The 22,108-nt window shown below is 44.4% G+C and overlaps 1 protein-coding gene across 2 annotated transcripts in view; it reads right to left on the bottom strand.

The window, feature by feature from the left end:
• The window catches only part of HUNK (hormonally up-regulated Neu-associated kinase), a 218,842-nt gene that overhangs the window by 81,068 nt on the left and 115,666 nt on the right, over positions 1 to 22,108 (bottom strand). The window contains exon 3 of one of the 2 annotated variants that reach the window (XM_040423190.1): positions 8,649 to 8,889. In XM_040423190.1, the coding sequence (XP_040279124.1) occupies positions 8,649 to 8,888 (240 nt within the window). In that variant the 5' untranslated portion in view covers position 8,889. Of the gene's footprint in view, positions 1 to 8,648; positions 9,269 to 22,108 lie in introns of those variants that run through there. The other variant, XM_040423189.1, reaches the window with a different exon arrangement.

Raw genomic sequence — 22,108 nt, 5'->3', positions numbered from 1 at the left:
ACACAGAGCAGGTTTTGGCCATTAGTTTGTTTATAGAGGTTATTTCTTTATTTTGCTAAAAAATGCTAACTATTTAACATAACCAGAGTGATCCAGGGAGAATATTTTGGCTGCTCATCAAGGACAGTCTTGCACACATGTAGACGTCTAAACATACAGGCAAGAAATATGTTTTTGCAAGACCTTTGAGTGACGTCTTGCCTCGTCTATCTTGCTACGGGATAAAAGAAAACACAGAGGTAGACACAGCGCCGATACTCAGCCAAGCAGCCACTTTTCCTTCACAGCATCACAACTATGGGTCCCTCAGGCAGATGTATAACATGGTGGGTGGAAATTTCGTAAGTGCTAGAAATATAGAAAACCAACTCAAACTAAGGCCCGATCTACATGATCGTATATTTGGTCTGATCATTTTTATTTATTTTTTTGCGGATTGGATGCAGACCCATTACTTTTCAATAAGTCCGCAAAAAATGCGGAAAGCCGTCCTTCAAAAAAGATAAAACATCCTTTTATCGTCCGTTTTGCAGACAGGATTAGGCACTGTTACAATGGATCAGCAAAAAAAAAAAGCAGAGGCATCACGGACGCCATCTGTATTCTTTGCAGATCCACATTCTGTGCATCGCAAAATACATACGGTCGTGTGAATGCACACTAACAATCTGGTAGGGCAGGGAACATGACTTGAATGTTATGTGTAGGAGAATAGCCATTGGGGGCACAGAAGAAGCAATCACACCTGGTACTTAGGGGGGCCCAAAGATGCCTCCGCCACATAAGAAAACAGCAATACCACTTCGTAGGTGAGGGGGAACAGGTACAGATTTTGTATTATAGCCCAGGAATTCAATGTTTGCCTATGGAAGGGTGCCAAGGGCATGCTAATAAACCACTCTGACTTGACCAGGGTATTTAGATACAGGGTCATGGCAGCAAACTGAATCCTTACCTGGGTTACATAATGCCCAGGTAGGACTAGAAGGGTATACAATGAAGAGTAGTGATCACACAACCATCATTCTTGCAAGCCACCAATGTGGCTTTCTGGATCCCTCCAAGGTGTGCATGTAAAAGATAATATTTAAAGGGCTTATCCAATATTAGAAAAATACAAGAAAACAATAGAAATCTTGCCCATGGGCTTTGTCTGGAATAGCAGCTCATCTCTAGCCAGGTGAATGATATTTAACTAGCCACACCAATAAAGTCAAATGTCTTTAGGAGATATGAACCCCTGAAACACCTCAGTTGTCTTAATATAATCTTGAGTCTCTTCTACCAGAAGGAAGAATGTGGTACCACTCATGGACGGAATGATAGAACATTTATATTTAGCAACAAATCAAAGACAATATTCTCTCTGTATTATCTGCACTGCAGACGTACTCCACTGTACGTTCTGAGAACTCAGGACAATATAAAAGATGTCAAAACTTGTTGAATGTCATTCTTCCAGGATAGGATGAGATGCTCTAGATCTATGATGATGGGTATGAGATGAGCTGCCAAGAACAAACAGTTAATAGATGTCGCCGTTGCAGAAAAATGCAAAATTCCCAGGTCTGAGTCTATTCTTAATCATCCAATGAACGGCGATGAAAGGCTCCTATTTATAGAAACCATTAAAATAAAAGGTGCTTAAAAGAGCGTTCAACACAGATTCGGTTAGCTTGGGACATAGAAAGAACATTGAAATGAGTAGGACAGGACAAAATGTATTGGAACTGCAGGAAGGTATGAGGTCAAAGAGTGACATACTGAATAAATAGGTTGTTAATATGACTTGTAAAGAGGGATCCAAAGACACCAAGTTATAGAGAATCTGTCATGGTTGGACCCTTAATTAATTGAGGAAGTATGCACGATCAGGACTCTTCCAAGTTTACAGGTGGGCATAGAAAGATTTCGACATTCAAATTCCCACACTAAATGCAAAAGTCCATAGGCTGGGTTTGAGGCAATGAAGACTATATTACAACCCAGAACCCACCCTCTTCCGGTAGCTAGTAGGTGATTGCTGGGAGGACAATCGCTTGCTCAATTGGCCTGTGTAATACAGGCTTTAGATCACCGTGAACCCTGTGGGGACCTACATTTAGTTCAGCAAAACTGCAGGCTTTTAACCCAGGTGCTGAAGCCATATGACAAAAATGTGTCCTTATTACAGACATGGAGTCATAGTGCTCGTTCACATCGGCGCATCACTTCTGCTAATCATTTCTATTTTTTTGCTCAGGAACAGAACAACAAAAATGATGTAAGTCTCAGAAAAGTGATATGATGTACAGCGATACCCTCCAACAGACTCCAAAGACTATAACGGGTTTGGCCAGGTTTCAGTTATAAGGTACATCATTTTACTGGACAAAATAGTGCCTTGGGTCATGCTTGAGATAAGGTCTGGAGGTTCAAATCTCTGCACTTTAGACTGTACCGTAAGTCATAGAGTAGCATACACATTAACTAAGGGTCTTACTATGAGAATATAGGCCTTTCCCATGAGCAGCATTGCATGTCTATGTCTATGCTGGCCATAGAAGCAAAGGCTTTCCATCAGTTTTCAGAAATATTTTTGCTTTGGTGGGAATCAATCTTCCATGAAAAAGCCAATAATCAATTACTTCCATTGCCCCAAATTGAAGCTTCTCAGGCAGCTGTGGATAAATACAATAGTAATAGTTCTAACGACCAAAGAAAATATCGGTATGTTCGGACCAATGGAATAGATTTCTAGCCCATGGAAATGATCATTTAGTCCATCTATTTATCGTTGGCCATTTATTGGTACATCTACGGACAACCATAAAAGGATGAAAAATTCCATTCACAGACAAATGTATAAAACAAGAATAGAGAAGCAAAAGCTGACCAAACCCAGTCCAGCTCCATATGTTCATTTGACCACGTTCCTTTGAAATATTAACAGGGTGATAATTATGGTTTGCTCTTCATCCTACATGTTCTTGAACTTATGACCCATATTAAAGTATTATCCTGGGTTTCTTCTAAGGAAATAATGGGCAGACCACAGTGATACACCAAATTTAAGTCTTCCCAGGTGCAGGATTACCGGCAAGGTGAGTGTGCCTGCCAGAGGATCTGTTATACTTCAACAAATAACATGGCCTGAAAGATTTAAAGGCATTTGGGCTTGAGAGATTTGTGTTGGAACCTGGCCATGGGATGCTCACAGCATATAGCTTTACATAAGGGAGCTTAGCAAAGGCAAGCATCTTGTAAACTGAGGGATAAAAAGCTTATAAAAGAGGGACCTCTGAGGGGTAATCACATACATTATAGGTTCCTATAGTCAAAAAGGATCAGTAAAACTGGATGATCTCGGCGTATGAAGAGATACCAGGCTAAAAGTTTATACACCTGTTTATGAGGACAACTGGAAAAAACCTTCACGTGATAAAATCTAGTCCAAATTGAGCTTTTTAAGTGTATCTCTTAGTCAGATCAAGAGTCTCATTTGGATGGGAAATTTGGGAGCATCCTCTAAAGGGAATTTTTCCAAAAATGGACAACCCCTTCATGTTTTCCTTGGTCTCCTTGGTGTTCAATGGATCATCAACTAGTGATAGGGTATGTTAAGTCTACCATGCCAGTTCATAGGATGCTCACTTTCTTACTAACATCCAAAAATCCATCCAGAATAGGGTTACCATTAGGCTGCCATATGAAAGGCACAGAAACAGCTTGTTCCTCACCGGAATCGATGTATGGGCAGATCATCCATGCCCTAAAGTTGCACAAACATGGATTAATAATTCGTCTGATCTGATAGTTGATCAAGAATAGCACAAATATCACGTGCAGAACAGAAAGGTTAGAATCAATATATTTAAAGCTACATGCACATGACTATATCCTTTTTGCGGATACCGGACATGTGTGTGCCGCATTTTTCTCAGTCTCATTAATAGAAATAGCTAGTCTTGTCCGCAAAATGGAAAACAGTAGGACATGTTTTATCATTTCTGGCATGGACATATGGATGTGTCTTTTTGCGGACCCATAGAAATTAATGGGTTCGTGTTTGATCTGCAAAAAATGCATATTAGACGTTGACCCAAAATACGGTTGTGTGCATGAGGCCTGATCCTGGTTGGACTTGTTGGACAGTGGTGCTTAATAGCTCGTAGTACGCATACGGAAGTTAAAATCCATGGACAATGCGGAGCCCTATGGTATGACATTGCTTGATTTAAACCAAGAGCACCATAATTGTGTCATACAGTGGTGCACGGATTGCACTACAAGTCTCAAATTTGGACCAGTAGTGTTCCATGTGCCGCCAGGGTAGATTTACTAATCCTATAGATGGCCTGCACCAGATGTATCACAGTGCTGGATGATACATGTAGTTCATGGCTAGACCTTTTTGTCTAGCTTTATAAACTATTGATTGGCTTACTTTGCAAAATAATTTTATGCCAGAATTCCCACACAATGTTTTTCACATCTTAGGATACATCCATTCTGTGTGAGGCCACGTCCACTCTCCATTAAGGCACTGCCCCTTGTTGAGCTAGGCAAAGTAGATTTTTCTAAAGCTAGATGCACTAATTCTGCCAAAAATGTACCAAATTGCATCACTTTACACCAACTTGTGCCACATTTTAGCACAATTTAAAAGGTCTCAGTGCACTCAGGTTAGTAAACGTGGGGTAGTTTCCTCTAGTAGCATAACACTAATACATGTTATGCATTGAAGCATCTCCATACAAGACCACAGTGACTATGCTAGAGCGTGACTTAGAGTTTAGTCATAATTATACCTGGAGATCCCCATTAAGAGGCGCCCCCTTCTGTTTACAATTAGCACTCTTCTTTACATCTGTACAGATCCTTGATGTGCTCCTTGGGATTCTTCAGTTCATCCAAATCATAGAAACAGAAAGAACTCACAAGAAAACCAGGAGCTGCACAAAACTCTCCGAACCTGAATCTGCAGCCTCTCTGTGATCCCAAAAATTCCCCCGAGGCCAGAAACATGAGCTGCAATAGCAGGTATCGCTAACACTCAGTTCTCGCTCTCGTAGTAATAATAATAGTGAGGAGAAGGTTTGCATTACCTGCTTTTTTTCTGGGGTCATGTATAAGCATTACTGGAGGGAAACGTCTTCGTTCAGCCTTGGCCCATTTAATCGTGCCTTATGCATAAAACAGTTTGAGGCATTTTCTTTGTTTCTGAATAATTGTTTCCATAAATTCAATATATGATAGTATTGAATATGTATGAGAACAAATGGCTGTCATAAGTAATCTCACGGGAAAGTGATTCTTGGCACAGAAGATCAGGGGCATCGAGCAAAGGACCTGGACCATTTGTACTTCGAGCCCAGGCATAATAATGCCCCTGTTCTGGAACCTGTGGGAAACCTAATTCCCAATAGATGCGCTCCCTGGTGCCATTAGCAAAATACAGTTGAAATTTTGGCACCTATATTAGAGAGAGCGGAAGACCTGTCTAAATGTGATGATGACCACCATGACAACTTCTCTGACAGAATACTGGCTGCAGCGCTAGAAAGGGAAGCCAAAGGGAATATTAATTACTCATGTCTGCTCAGCCCTATATCTTCTCATAATGGGAGCCATTTAGGTAATACAATAAAATTAGGAATGACTGATAATGCAATTCCTTACAATGGGAAAAGTTCACCAAAGGTGAAGATGTCCTGCCACAATAGACTCTAACCTCCAGCCTCAAACTGGTAATGGATGTAAATGACGGGCGGGACGCATATAATGGAGGAGGGGAACCAAGTATCAAAAAGTTGTTAGGTTCTTTAAAGGTGGTGTCCACGAATACAGGATACGATGGATCACTGGCTTATCTTGATTTTTTAACTCAGCTACTTAATTACACATTTGCATTGGGACATTGTTTTACAATCTTTCATTAAGCCAGGTGTGCAGTGTAAAAGGTCCCACGAGATATGTATGCTATTACAGCTGGAGGCACTTCTTTTCAGAATGAGACCACCTAAAGCAGACTATAGATCAAAGCCAGCATTCCCGAGCAAGATGCAAATACATCAGACAGGTATCCGGCATCCTGTATCAGATGATGTTGTAAAAAGAGGGAAGGGAGGAGAATATTCATGGCAATCTACATAACTAAAAAAGAAAATCAGAAGCGCTATCAGGTCAAGAGTGGGTGCAATCCCTCCAAGACCATCGGCTACAGGTCTATAGATGTCCAAAAAAGAGACAACGCTCCAAAGCAGGTCAAAGGGCGGTGGACCCGCTTTATCACCTACTTTGGAGTACTGCCTCTTTTTTTTTCTTTTTGGGATATCTACATAACTATCTATCTATCCATCCATGATATCTTGTCTATATCTAATCCCCTTCATGGCATCTTCACTAGATATGGCATGGAACTGTTGGGGTTCAACCAGGGGACTGATGCAAAGTAGAGGGGTACTCAGGGGGGCATTAGCAAAATAAAAAATAGTGACCTAAACTCCATACCCCCAGTACTACTCATGTATTACTGTAGATGATGGTCCAAAATGGGGGCGACGGATTCCCTTTAAAGTTCATGCGAGATAAGGAGACTGCAGGGTAATAGGGGTGATTGCTGAGCAGTCCATTACTTGGGTTTTGATGTACCAGATTGACTTCTGAAACCCAGAAACATATCAGTAGTGCTAATTTGGCTTCCTATAGAACTCTCCCTGGAGTGAGCATACAAGACATGGAGAAATACGATAGAAAGAGCTCAGGGACATCTCTCTGTACAGTGTGGAATATATTAATGACATATACACAGCAGATGATACATATACATATAATGCATGTATTCATTGACTACAACTCTTGCAACCTAATTAACATGTATGATCTGGCCATCTAATTCAGAGTGGTATACCCCCCCCCCCCCCCCACCACCACCACCACCACCACCTCCTTCGCCCAATATTAGCCTGACACCAAACAAAGGTTAAATCCTAAGCCCAATGAGGAATTTACCTCCTAGTGCACCCCGGTCATCTACACTGTACTTTTCTTCACTTTGATTGACACCAGTACTGAGAACAATGATTGACATTTCTCAGAATTCCAAGTCACTGGGACAACAAATGCAGATTCTGAACTCTGTGCACCTCTTATTATACTGTATGTCGCCTCTGGTTTTCCACTCTTCAATTTGTATAATAACCCTATTACCCCGATCTGTAGCACACATTGGGGTATCCATTAATAGTGGTGTACCATTGAATAGTGCAATTTTATAGTAGTGGGTGCCCTATACATTAACAAAGTAACTGGGTAATACGACGACACAACTTTTTTGGAACATAGATTGCACAGTAAATCCCCCTTTTTCCTGACACTTCAGAAAAAAAGGGTTTTTTTTAGAAACAGACTGGTGCAGTAATATTTATAAGCATGCCCTACTATGCAGTGAAGATAATGGCTTAATAAACTGAAAAAAAGAAATATAAGAAATATTTAAAAAGTCAAAGGAATCTGAACAACTGAGTGGATTTCAACTAGTGATATGATAGCAAGGGAATATACAGAACTTCACTAAAAAGGTCTATATGTACATCCTGTGTAATAGCTGCCATATAAACACCATGATATAATGCATGTGTACACAGCATACATACTGTATATCAAGTATATTGTACTTAATGCATTTAGTGTGCAGCTCAATATTATATTTACAGTACATACATATTATATACACTCCCATACATGTAGATGGCTAGATCAGGGGTCAGCAACCTTCGGCACTTCTGCTCCATTCACTTCTATGGGAGTTCTGAAAACAGCTAAGCAAGTGTGCATGCTGGGAGTCGTAGTTTCACCACAGCTGGAGTGCCGGAAATTGCAGATCCCTGGGCTAGATAGATTAGATAGACAGACAGATAGATTAGATAGATAGACAGACAGATAGATAGATAGACGAACTGATCCACCGGAGTACGAGAGGATCCTCTGGGGGGGCCTTGGTTCTAATACCATAAACATAATGGTCCCCAGAGATCGACAAGAAAAAACCCACTGGCTATTTTGGAGATAATCACATGCCAATACAGTTGATTTATTTGTTTCAAAACCTAGAAAACGTTATTGATGATATGACTTGCACCTCAAGAATAAATTCCTTTGGTGGGCCGTAAGAATACCAGTCCGACACTACATAGATAGATAAGACCACAGATAGTCGGAGTGATGATATGGCTTGCAGTACCAGAGGATCCTCCAATGGGTCCAGGTTTTAATACCATAATGGGCTCCAAAGGTCCAGGAGAAAAAAAGATATTTTTGGCTGCCTTTGCAAATAATCACTTGCCATTAGGGTCTATTTCTTTGTTTCAAAACCAAGTAAACTTTATTGATGATATATGGCTTGAACTTCGAGAACAAATTCTTCTGGTGGGCCCTAGAAACACCAGTCCAACATTGTATAGATAGATAGATAGATAGATAGATAGATAGATAGATAGATAGATAGACAGATAAAGATCTGATGACAGACAGAAAGTGGATTAGTTTATTTTTCGCATTGTGGATACAATACTATACAATATATATTATAATAATAACAAAAAACAGACCCCCCCCCCCCCCCCCCTCCCCATGCACAGGTCAGCACTCTGCAGGCTCTCACTTACCCTTTCTCCAGTGACCACATGTAGCCCTTCTCTGACTTTGGCAAAGGACCCTTCTCCCAGCTTCCTCCCGATCAGGTAGTTGCCCACCCTCTTGGTGTGATGGAAGTTGCGCAGGGTATCCCGGGACACGTTGCTCACAGAGGTTGGCAGGAAGGAGTCCTCAATCTGCACCGGGGGCTTCTCCCCAAGCATAAACCTTGGGGGAGACTCACTGATGCCATCCCCAGCTGCAGCTGGCATCCTGAAGGAGACAGAGGGTCCACAGGTCAGATGAGATCCTACAGAAAACCTGACAGATCTTTAGTGATGTGGTGAATATGAGTGGTCAATAGCCCTGGAAGAAGTCCTAGCAAGGGCTCAGCACCAGCAGAATGCAAGGTCTACTGTGCATGGTCCAGATGAGTCTATGCTCTCTGTTTTATCAATGGAGAGTAAAAAAATAAATAAAAGAAAATCCACAATCAGAGTGGGTGGCTGCACATGATCCTTGCCTGATAGTCCCAGCAGCTCTGGTAATGAATGCACAGCCCTGGAGTAAGGAAAGGAAGGCAGGACAGAGGTGCAGGGACTGAGGGCTCCCCGACTGAAGAGCCTCATTCACTCAGAATGTGCAGTAATTTAATCCCATCACAGGCGGCAGGAACAGATGTGATCTAAGCTCAGCAACTCTGAACAAACCCCTTTCAAATCCTTCCCCCTCCTCCTCCAGTGACTGCAGCCAGCCAAAAGCCTCTGTTTCCTTCTTCACACACTCCTTTAAGTCACTTCTTTCGGGAGGGGGAAGGCTGGACTACCATAAATAAAACCCAGTGGTCAGCGTGTCTTCAAAAGCTATCCTAAAAGTGGAAATGTAGATGTTTTTGAAGACAGATCTGATTTTATGCGGGCAGAAAATAACCAAAAATTATCTATTTTTACTCGAATTCCATGAAGACGTCTAGAAATGACACTATGTTTTCCCCTCCTGGAATGAACGTAATGTTCCAAAAGGGAGAAAATAAAAATAAAAAGTCATCTGGGATCTTAATGGAAGGTAAATATCAGTGGTAGGGGGGGGGGGGGGGGGGGGGGTGGAAATAAAATAGAGGGTGCCCACAAATTCCAACCACTTGTAGGACTGCGGCTGCTGGGTGATGGTGTGATTTACCAGCTAATTGTACGCAGGCTTATTTTTATAGGCCCCTGTCTACAAATATCTACCACCGGCTGTGTGATAGTTTTATGGCTGTAGGAGACTAAGTGCAGTGTTGCGGCCTCCATTAAGAGCCATTAGACCATGAGCGGATTTATAAATATAATCTGTGTATACAGGCAGCATTAGGACAGATTTAAAAAATATATATAAAAATCTTTTTTTTTTTGCTTCTTTTTGTTTATTTTTGTGGTCAGCGTCCAAGTTCCAGATGCAACTTAGTAAAGTGTCAAATGTAACACCTCCTAGATTGATTGGATGTTCCACCTAGGCTAGGAGATGAGTCTTCTCTTTAGATAGGAGCTGTCACCTCTCCTGTTTTAGTAATTACTTCCATTCCTCATGCAATAACAATTCTGGGGCATCTATTCTTAGGACTCCATGTTGTGCCGTTCCTTTATTATTCCTGCTAGAAGTTGTGAATGATTTGCCAGCCGCCTGCAATGAAGGTCCAGCTGAGTGTTACCAGTTGGGGGGGCGTCACTGCACAGTCTGACACTATCCAATCACTGCTGCCAGTGCAGGCACACCCCCCCCCAACGGGTAACACCCATCTCAACCTTCATAGCAATTCATTCAGGAATAATAAAGGAATGGAACAACATAGAGTCATAAGAATAGATGCTCAAAAATTGTTATTCCTTGTCACGAGAGGTGACAACTCCTCTTCAAATGGGTTATCCAACCCCTATAATGACCCCCCCCTAAAGCCCAGGCCCCTCATATAGGTTATACTTACCCAGGTCCACGGCACCCGCGTCGCTCCTGATCCCCACACAGGCACCACTGCATCTGCCCGCGACGGGAACGAGCCTCCCTAACAGTGGCCGTGCAGTGATCAGGAGCGACATGGGGTAAGTATAACCTATATGAGGGGACCAGGCATTGGGGGGGGGGGTAGTCATTACAGGGGTTGGATAACCCTTTTAAGGGTTATGGGTAGCCATGCCAGACGACCCAACTTTAGCGGACCATCACCTAAGCTGCTTAATTTGAACTAGGACGTGTCCAAATCTGTGCAATGTCACTTTAAACATTAACTTTGTGGGTGTAACTGCACCCACTAAATGGTCTCCCTTAAAGAGCCAATCTTTCAGGTCAGGGCAGACAGACAGACTAGAAGGTCTATTTTTGTCCCCTATGAGCACTTTTTGGGGGTACTCATGACAGACAACCCTTAATAGATTGGATCTTCTGTGGCAATCACCGGCTTCCAACAACACTGCCAGAGCGGTGGACCCCTCCATGATATCCATATGTACTAATATGACTTAGAGACAAGGGCTGTCTTCATGAAATGGGCACAGCTATACCCCCTTAAAAGAGTTCACCGCTTTTTTCTTACTGATGATCTATCCTTTAGATAAATCATTAGCATCTGATCGACACTCAGGACCCCCACCAATCAGCTGCAGCGCTTCTGTGAGCGCCACGTTCATCTGCCACGTGGCCTAGGTGCAGCTCGGCCCTATCGAAATGAATGGGGCTGAGCTGCGATACCAAGAACAGCCACTATACAATGTACGGCGCTGTGCAGCAACGCTCACACAACAGCTGATTGGCGGGGAAGGGGGGGGTCCCATGTGTCGGACCCCCACCAGATACTGTTTACCTAATACTAATGACAGGTCATCAGTATTAAAATGTCGGGAAACCCTTTTAAATCACATACATTTTAGGTACACGATGACTGAAAACCAACAGCTGATCTAAGCTTCTACTTTGGGTGTTCGGAAAGATAGTTGTCAGGAGCCTCCCGCTCACAAGGGACACCAAGTAATCACCACAAACCAGAATGTTCTCAAATTAATTTGGATCTCGTCGATATAAGCAAAACACACAAGCAAAGCTTCAATGCATAGATCTGCAGCAGAGCGTTCTGGGGGCTACGGATGCTTCGGATCTCGTGGGAACCTCAGACCGTTCTGTTCAGCGTTCATGTTCATGTGTATATCTCGTATCAGGCTAAATCGTGCATGTCCAAAAAATGCCTCCCTGTTAATGGTTACAGAAAATGAATACAGTATGCTAATTACGAAGATGACTCTGGTTAATGGCTAAACATCCTCCATGCGTTCCTCCATGCAGAGACTAATATGGGGTGCAGAGGCAGCAGTTGTGCCCGGGCTCAATGACCCTCCATCATACTATGTTGAAGGACACTTAAATCCTGTTGAAGATTTTGCAGAACTTCAATATGGGAAAGATTCACTGGTCGCGTGCCTCTTAGGACACATGCCGCTGCTGCGGCCAGTTACTGGCTGCAGCAGCGCACATGACCCTGTCCGTGCCAGAGGTTTACATGGGGGAACCGAAATACAGTGAAGACAGAGGTGGACCCACGGAGCCGGACCCAAGTGCAGGTAGCAGGGAAGTATGCCTCCCTTGAATGGGTGGGTTATTTAAGATACACATAGAAGTTGGAAACCCCACTCAAGAGACTAAAGGGCCTTTTACCAGGGTTTAATTATCGACCACATGAATGCACTGTGTAAAAAGTCCTGCCTTTGGATAGGTCATCCGTATCTAATCGGTGAGGGTCTGACACCCAGGACCCCATCGATCAGCTGTTTAAGTAAGCTGCGGCTCTCACTGGAGCTCTGGTGGGCGCTGCAGCCTCCTCACAGCCTTCAAAGCACAGCGCCGTACACTGTATGTGGCTGTGATTGGTACTGCAGCTTAGCCCTTAGCTTCGCATTTACTAGAATGGGGCCATGTGATCGACGAACATGACACCACCGGCAAACGCTAAGCTGTGAGTGCCGCTGCCTTCTCAAACAGCTGATCACCGGGAGTCCCACCGATCAGATACTGATGACCTATACCAGTGATGGCTAACCTCCGGTGAAACTACGACTCCCAGCATGCTCCATTCATTTGAGAAGAGCCAAGCAAGTGTATATCTTGGGAGTCATAGTTTTACCACAGCTGGAGTGCCGGAGGCTAGCCATCACAGACCAATGCAAAGGACCTATCCTTCTCCCATTCACAACACATGCATGCTCGGCCGAGCAGAACATGCATATGTATAGGAGGATCGGGAACGTTTGCTGTCAGCTGAACAAGCCTTCCACTGACAGTTGTCTCACGTGTATGGCCTGATTGCGGAGAGCCACGTGAAAGTCATGACACTGCACCTCTATAATTAACATGCAAATGCAAAAGTGACGGACAGCCTGAGCGAGGAGGAGCCCCCCGCTCCCTGGAAGAGACGAGCTATCCCCCCCCCCCCCCCCCCGCTCCCTGGAAGAGAGGAGCCCCCCCCCCCCCCCTCCGCTCCCTGGAAGAGCTGCCTCTCTTGCAATTTAATCCCATCAACCCGGTGATCAACATTCATTTGCATGATGTGTATTTATGCTGATCCGACACCTTACACAAATGCTCGCCATTGACTTCAAAGATGATTAAGGCTCTCATTGGAGACAATACATATGTGTACTTACCCCTTAATTAACTTAACAAAGCGTTCACCAACCTGCTTTCTCGTTGAACTTTAAACCCTCTCTATCTTTTGCTGCAATCTTCTGACAACCTAATGTTTGATTGTCCATGACCATCATCTGACATCTTACGTGTTGGGAAATAAGGACAGATAAGGTTGGATTTTGATCAGTCTGATCCTATAGTTTCCTTGAAATAAGTATAAGTGGCGGCATAGGTGTCTGGCAGCTACTTATCCCCCCCCCATAAAGAAACATGAGATTACTGCAGAGCTGTAGCTATAGCTGTCCGGGGAACAACTGTTTGGCTGACCTCTATCTCATATCTCAGCTTTAGGCCTCATGCACACGACAGTATTTTTTCACGGTCCTCAAAACGGAGTTCCGTTGTTCCGTGATCCGTTTTTGTTTCCGTGTGTCCACCTTGATTTTTGGAGGATCACCAGACATGAAGGAAAGTGAAAAAAAATCTAAGTCAAGTTTGCCTTGCAAATGATAGGAAAAAAACGGACGCGGACGTGCGGACGCGGATGACAATCTTGTGTGCCTCCGTGTTTTTTCACAGACCCATTGACTTGAATGGGTCCGGGAACCGTTGTCCGTGAAAAAAATAGGACAGGTCCTATTTTTTGGACGGACTGGAAACACGGATCACGGACGCGGATGACAAACGGTGCATTATCCGAGTTTTCAATGGACCCATTGAAAGTCAATGGGTCCGCAGAAAGAAAATCACGGAAAACAGAACAACGGACACGGAACACAACAACGGTCGTGTGCATGAGGCCTTAGCCATAGGTTCAAAGACAAAGAAGTTGTATTGAGCTGTCGTTGTGTATTCGATTATGCAGGCGATTGTCGGGAGGGAAGCGTTCCTTCCTGGCAATCGCCTGCTCGTCAGTGGAGAAGAATGCTGCTGACACATGCAGCGATCTCCTCCGCAGTATGATCGCCACTCATCCCCATACTGAATCCCCATACAGAGAGCAAGATCTGCTGCCGGCAAATGATTTTTAAACCTGTTCAAAGATTCCAATTACCCAATGAACGTTTTTCGGGTAATCAGCTGCAGTATTATACCGCCAGCTCATCGATAACGAGCATTCAGCGATGATCTGGGAGACAATCTGCCTGTCTAATACATGCTTAAGGCCCCTTTCCCACGAGCAACTATTCCGCCCAGGTGCAATGCGTGTTAAGAACGCATTGCGCCCGCACAGAATCCGGACCCCTTCATTTCAATGGGGCTGTGTACATGTGCGTTGGTTTTTTTACGCGTCACTTGTGCGTTGAGTGAAAATCGCAGCATGTTCTATAGGCCTCATGCACACGACCGTTGTTGTGTTCCGTTCCGCAAAACGGGGTTCTGTTGTTCCGTGATCCGTTTCCGTTTTTGTTTCCGTGTGTCTTCCTTTATTTTTGGAGGACCACCAGACATGAAGGAAAGTAAAAAAAAGTCTAAGTCAAGTTTGCCATGCAAATCTTGTGCGCCTCCGCGTTTTTTAGCGGTCCCATTGACTTGAATGGGTCCGCGAACCGTTTTCCACGAAAATAATAGGACAGGTTATATTTTTTGGTTGACGGACTGGAACCACGGATCACGGACGGCAAACGGTGCATTAGCCGAGTTTTTAACGGACCCATTGAAAGTCAATGGGTCCGCAGAAAATCATGAAAAACGGCACAACGGACACGGAATAAAACAACGGTCGTGGGCATGAGGCCTTATTCTGCGATTTTCACGTAACGCTGGCCCCATAGAAGTGAATGGAGTTGCGTGAAAATCGCATCGCATACGCAAGCAAGTGCGGATGCGATGCGTTTTTCACGGATGGTTGCAAAGAGATGTTGTTTGTATACATTCAGTTTTTTATCACGCGCGTACAAAAAAGCATTAAATCACATTGCACCCGCGCGATAAAAACTGAACAACTGAGCGCGATCGCAGACAAAACTGAATGACTTTGTTTGCAAAATGGTGCATTTCTCACTGAACGCATTCGCAACGCATCCGGACCTAATCCGCACACGCTCGTCTGCAAGGGGCCTAAAAGTCGCACCACATCTGTACAGATTTCCAGTGTCCGAATGTGATACAAAGAGAGCCGTAACAGAGACAGCTGATAAAGGGTGTGTGTCTCACTTTGGAGGACCTTCCATGCACAGCCTATTAATTGCAATGTACATTTTGTAATGTTTCATTTCCCCTCTAGGGGTGCTGCAGGGAATTCAAACACTTGTCAGGTTCTCTCGCTGATTACAGCTGATCAATTGGGATCAGAGAGAGACCGTCGAAAAATGACAAATTGTCCAAAGTGGATAACATTTTATTGTGTGTCTACACAGACAAGTGTCATGCTGCAAATTTTCGGGAAAATTTAGGTGCACCCCCTCCCTGGAGATGACTATGCAGGAACCTGGCCCTGTCAATCAAGAAAGAGAGAGGGGCTGGAAGAGGAAGCAGGAGGGGCAGGTGTGCACAGAGCAGTTTGGGCCCGCCCCTGAGGCACTTAACTATTCATTTGCATATGGATTAAAAGTTTTTCTCCGGAATGAAGCGACTGAGTGAAAGGTATCTTTACAATCACCTGAGCTAACCCTACAAGGTAGGTAACAGATTCAGGTTGTAAACCAGATGGCTGCATTATGAATGGTGTCCTTGCAGTAGTAGTAAATGCATTAGAGGGCATCTGTCAGCAGTTTTGTCCCTATGACACTGGCTGACCTGTTACATGTGCACTTGGCAGCTGAAGACATCTGTGTTGGTCCCATGTTCATATGTGCCCGCATTGCTGAAAAAAAAAATGGTTAAATATATGAAGATGAGCTTCTAGGAGCAACGGGGGCGTTACCATTACACCTAGAGGCTCTGCTCTCTCTTCAACTGCCATGTCCTCTGCACTTTGATTGACAGGGCTGGGCAGTGAAAACGTCATCACTCCTGCTCCTGTCAATCAAAGTGCAGAGGGGGCAACAGTTGCAGAGAGAGCGGAGCCTCTAGGAGTAATGGCAACGCCCCCGTTGCACCTAGAGGCTCATTTGCATATAGTAAAACATCATTTTTCTCAGCAATGCGGGTACATATGAACATGGGACCAACGCAGATGCCTACAGCTGCCAAGCGCACATGTAACAGGTCAGCCAGTGTCATAGGGACAAAACTGCTGACAGATGCCCTTTAAAAGCCATTCTCTGGAATTTCATATTGCTATGATTCATTCATTTACAGATCGCATAAAGAGGCCTGTTAAAAGTTATACCTTCGGGCTGCCTCTTCCCTACACCGTTCCCTCCTCCTGAGCGTATACAGTCATCACTTACAATTAAATGGTGTTACGATTACCATTAGAAAAAGCTACCTTGTAAGAAACAGTAGGATGCGGGGGACATGTTGAGTGAGTCGCTAGAAGGGAGTAAAGCTTTATAGCGGCAAGAAATTCCCAAAATCACACCCTGCCCATTATAAACCGTGACCATATGTGCTAATGTGGAGCCTTGTTCTGGGAATAGAAGATGTCCCGGGTTCCTTCTATACTCCTGGTTCGTGCACAAGGCAGTAACCGCAGAAGACCATCAGGGTTTAATGTATGGTCGGCGAGCAGCTGTTGGAGTCCGCACGCTTCAATACCATAGGAAAACATTAGGGAAAACAGTGCATCTGGATGCAACATGCACCGATTCCTGATCTGCATCATTGTTCTTTTTAAAGGAACTCGGACCCCATAATTTAGGTGACGTTCCTTTGAACTTGCCTTAAGTGAATATTACGGGATAGCGGTAAACAAAGTCCTAATTAAAGGACTGTTCTTGGTTTGCCTGGTGTGTGCTTGGTGACCTCCTCACTATGGAAGCTTTCATTATTCCTTATATTACCTCGTGATCACTTTCTCAGCCTTTCAGTCTTTTTTTTGAGGGGTAAGAGAATTACAAAGGGGTATTCCAGAATTGGGTTCCTTTTTAATTGGGCCCCCCAACGTGTGGTACATAGTGAAAGAATCATACTCACCCCTCCAGTCCAGTCCATTCTTGTACCTGGCTCATTGTCCGGCTGGGGTACAGACAAGGTCAAATGGTGGCTCAGTGGTTAGCACTGGTGCCTTGCAGCACTGGGGTGCTGGGTTCTAATCCGACCAAGGACAACATCTGCATGGACTCTGTATGTTCTCCCCGTGTTTGTGTAGGTTTCCTCCTACACTCCAAAGACATACTGATAGGGAACTTAGATTGTGAGCCCTGTTAGGGACAGCCCAATGCTAATATCTGTAAAGTGCTGTGGAATATAGTAGCGCTATATAAGTGCAGAAAATAAATAAATGTGCCATTGCAGTCAATGACTGGCCTCAGTGGGGACGTGGCATGTGAACCATCAGTGAGGTGCTGCTTGGGGACATGTCACTGCTGAGGCCAGTCATGGGCTGCAGCGGCACACATGTCCCCATCTGTATTGCAGGCGGAAGTAAACTGGCTGGATTGGAGCAGCAGATGAGTATGATTCTTCTATAAGGTACCACACACTAGAGATCTTAATTAAAAAGGGACCAAATCCTGGAAAATCCCTTTAAATTAAACATCCCTCCTAAATTCTGTGCTGAATAATTTCTTAATTTTATGTTTGCAACTTATCTCCTATCCACAGGACAGAGGATAACTAACAGTTCACCGGGGGTCAAATTGCTGGGATCCCCACAGATGCCGAGAACGGGGGTCTCGTTCCCCTGCAGGTCAAGAAAGCACCTTGCCATCATTCTCTATGGGGCAGCACTTGGGTATATCCGGTGGTTCCATAGAGAATGCATAGTGCGACAGGGCGCATGTTTACCCTGCCGCTCCATCAAATCGAGGGAACGAGACCCCTGTTTTGGGGATCCATGGGGGTCCCAGTGTTTGGATTCCCAACAATCAGTTAGTTATCCCCTATCCTGTGCATAGGGAATAACTTGCAAACATGGCACAACCCTATTAAAGTCAATTTTACTTTACAGCAGCTGGAGTTCATTTATGCTGATACAGAGCTCCAAATCCCCACATGCAACCATAGAATTAAAGGGGTATTCCGGGATTTAGATATTGAGGACCCATCCAAGGTACAGGTCATCAATATCACACCAGTGGAGATCTCACACCCATGGATCAGCTGTTTTAGGCAGCAGTCGGCAGCGGAAGCTATATAGAGGATGGAGCCGGAAGCAGAAGGTTCCGTCCTCTGTGTAGTGAATGGAAGCTGAGCCGTAGTAAAAACCACACAGTGGATGAAATCTTCTGCTTCCGACTCAACCCTCTGCATAATTCTTAGTGACGGCAGCTGCCCGAAACAGGTGCTAGGTGGAGGTCAGAACCCCACTGATCTGATATTGATGACTTATCTCGAGTACATACAATCAATGCTTTGTGTTCAGATTGCCTCAGCCAAACAACTATCTCTGAGCTTTGCGATAAAAGTGCATTACAAATGTTTGTCATTTGTCAATATCTAGGTCCTGGGAAACTCTTTTAAATGATAAAATTCTGTCTGACTGCAACCACCACTAGGGGGAGCTTAGGAGTTTACTGTATATCACTTAAAGCAGTGGTTCTCAACCTTTCTAAAGCCGTGACCCCTTAATACAGTTCCTCATGTTGTGGTGACCCCCAACCATTAAATTTTTTTCCTTGCTACGTCATAACTAATTTTGCTACTGTTATGATTTGTAATGTAAATATCTGATATGCAGGATGTATTTTTATTGCTACAAATTGAACATAATTAAAGCAGAGTAATTAATCACAAAGACATCCACAGATCCCCCCCAAACAGTGCCATCCACAGATCCCCCCCTAAACAGTGCCATCCACAGATCCCCCTCCCCTAAACAGTGCCATCCACAGATCTCTCCTCCCCTAAACAGTGCCATGCACAGATCCCCCCTCCCCTAAACAGTGCCATCCACAGATCTCCCCCCTAAACAGTGCCATCCACAGATCCCCCTCCCCTAAATAGTGCCATCCACAGATCTCCCTCCCCTAAACAGTAACATCCACAGATCTCCCTCCCCGACGCTCACAGCAGTATATTTATAAACTAATCAGTAACTACTTTAACTTTAATCATTGCTCATTGCTGAGCTCTTTACTTGGATTATAATTTATTTGGATATGGGATATCTTACTTTGTCTTAGCTCCGGTAATAGCAGGCAGTGCGGGGGGCGGCGCTCACTCACTGACGTCATGCGCCTGCGCCATGCGCGTCTGTATTCGGCGCAGGCGCAGTGAATGTCTGACCGCTCCCTGCACAGACATCTCCACTGCGCCTGCGCCGATGACCGAGATGTCTATGCAGGCAGCGATCAGACATTCACTGCGCCTGCGCCGAATACAGACGCGCACGGCGCAGGCGCAAGAATTCGTCTGCTGGCTCAGATGGAGGATGGCATTCAAGAGGAGATGGGCAGGCTGGAGGGACGAGCGGGGCGGCATACAACGTGAGTAGACCGAGCCTCTAGGTGCTGAAAAGACGCCCCCATAGCACCTAGAGGCTCATTAGCGTATCAATAAAAGTTCGTTTTTTTGTGAAACGGATCCACACACAGGTCTGAGAGGTAGATCATTGTTAGGTAGAGCGGACACTAGCAGATCGCTAGTGTCTGAGAGCTAATTAGGTCAAAATGAGGTGGTAGAAACCCTTCAATAAAAAAAACTGTTCACAGTAAGTCCCTAGGCTCCCTCTAGTGGTGGATGTTAAAACTGGAAAATCTAACTATCTATGCAGGAGATTTGGAAGTCTGTATTGGGAAAGCTAGGCTTTGGCTGCTATAAAGATATATTATGAAATTATTCCGTCTATTTACTCATAGAGAAAGGAAGGATTTATATCTCGGGACCAGATGGCCAATTCATACAAGGCTTTCTCTCCTCAATGTTTATTGCCTTTACTGAAAAAAACTTACTTTGCAATTTTTGATCAGTTGCCATTGAATGCACTAGGTACACTACAGAAATAAACATACGGGTTACTATTGCACGTATGAAATCTCGTGATAGCAAAGGCTTGACATTACAAGTTGCAGCAATGTCTCAGTCAGCATTCTTCTTTGACAAGCAATCCCACCAAGGGACCAGAGGTCTGGGGACGGAGGTCTGGGGGCTGGGGACGGAGGTCTGGGGGCTGGGGACGGAGGTCTGGGGGCTGGGGATGGAGGTGGATCCATTCCAAGAATGTCAGCAAGCTAGTTACAGTATATAACGCACATGTACGGTATTTCCTCAGCCTAGGTATGATCACGTGCACCGATGTCATCTACTGATGATAGTCATTGCAGTAAATGACAGCAAAAACATGTAAAGAGATCAAAAAATTCTTCCTGTCGGTATGATGGATGTGAACATTTTCTTCCCGCAGACCTGAAAGAGCAGGAATATGTATCTAGAATACACCATAGCTGAAATGTTGTATACCACCATGCCCGTGCCTGCCATTTCACCTTATAGAAAAGCCCTTTTACATTGTGCCCCTTATAGTCAGAGGATCCTGGTGAAGGAGTCTCTCCTGATGCTCCCATACACATGCATCCATATGTAGTAAATGGGGCGAAAGCTGCTGCCAGACACCTCTGCTCGTGGCTTATCTCACCACGACGGGGGAGGGAGCGTGCCTTTTTTGCTGAAGTTCTCTCCCTATCACAGCTCAGGCGGCAGTTGAAGGATGAAACTGAGCGTGCGCAACCATCTCACTGAGCCGGACTAAGAAATGAGAAAAAGAACAAAGAGCAGGTGGCGCTGTACAGGTACATTTTATTGAATAACTCAGTGGCAATATAACATTTTTAATAATATTTTAATAATTTCCGTGGGACAACCCTGTTAAGGTAGCCATAAACTTTAGATTGCAGTCGGGCAAACAGCCTTTCCTCCCGACCCCCCAATACACATGATGCACGCTCGGCTTGGTCATGCATGTGTTCTCAATGAGGAGAGGAAAAGAAGAAGCTGTAGGACAACCCTGGTGGTAGCTTAGGATTGAGCAGGCTGAAATCCAGCTACCGGATCCTTATCTCCCTTGAGAACCCCTGAACACTTTTAGATGGTCCCTCCAATGGCATACCTCAAAATTTTTTGGACATTCGAAGAGGGACACTTACGGTTTATAGCTTGAAAGAACCATTTTTCCTGTGTATTTATACACTTCAATAGTTTTCTCTTACGAAATGGCGCACAAATGATCTGAATATAGAAATTTCTAAAAATTCAAATTGCATCAAATAATGAAATAATGAAATAATATACAAGGAGGAACCAGAGAAACACTTTCTGGATCAATATTGTATATGCAATAATGAAAATCTATACCTCAGATGAGGGACAGAGGGACTTGGGCAAAAAAGAGGGACTGTCCCTCCAAAAGAGGGACACTTGGGAGGTCTGCAATTGTGTCCAGTGCTAATCTAATTTCTATGGGCACGTTCAGACTAAGGGTCCATTCACACGTTCGTAAGTGTTTTGCGGATCCGCAAAACACGGACTCCTGCAATGTGTCACAGACACTATAATAGAAAATGCCTTTTCTGATCCGCAATTGCGGGCAAGAATAGGACATGTTCTATTTTTTTCAGGAACGAAATTGCGGATCCCGAAAAGACGTATGTGGATCCCGAAAATGCGGATGCGGATCCAGGAAATGTGGATTTGCATCCGTACCAGGCCCATTGAAAGTGAATGGGTCCGCAAATTGCGGAACGAATGCGGACCCAAATTACGGACGTGTGAATGAACCCTACTAATGCATGTGATATCAGGCGCTCCCTCACGGCCCCTCTGACCTCTTCTACCCTGCTCTCCTAGTTACAGCTTCAGA

The sequence above is a fragment of the Bufo bufo genome, chromosome 3, assembly GCF_905171765.1.
Source record: "Bufo bufo chromosome 3, aBufBuf1.1, whole genome shotgun sequence".
Taxonomy (NCBI): Eukaryota; Metazoa; Chordata; class Amphibia; order Anura; family Bufonidae; genus Bufo; species Bufo bufo.
This window is presented reverse-complemented; position numbering and strand designations above follow the sequence as displayed.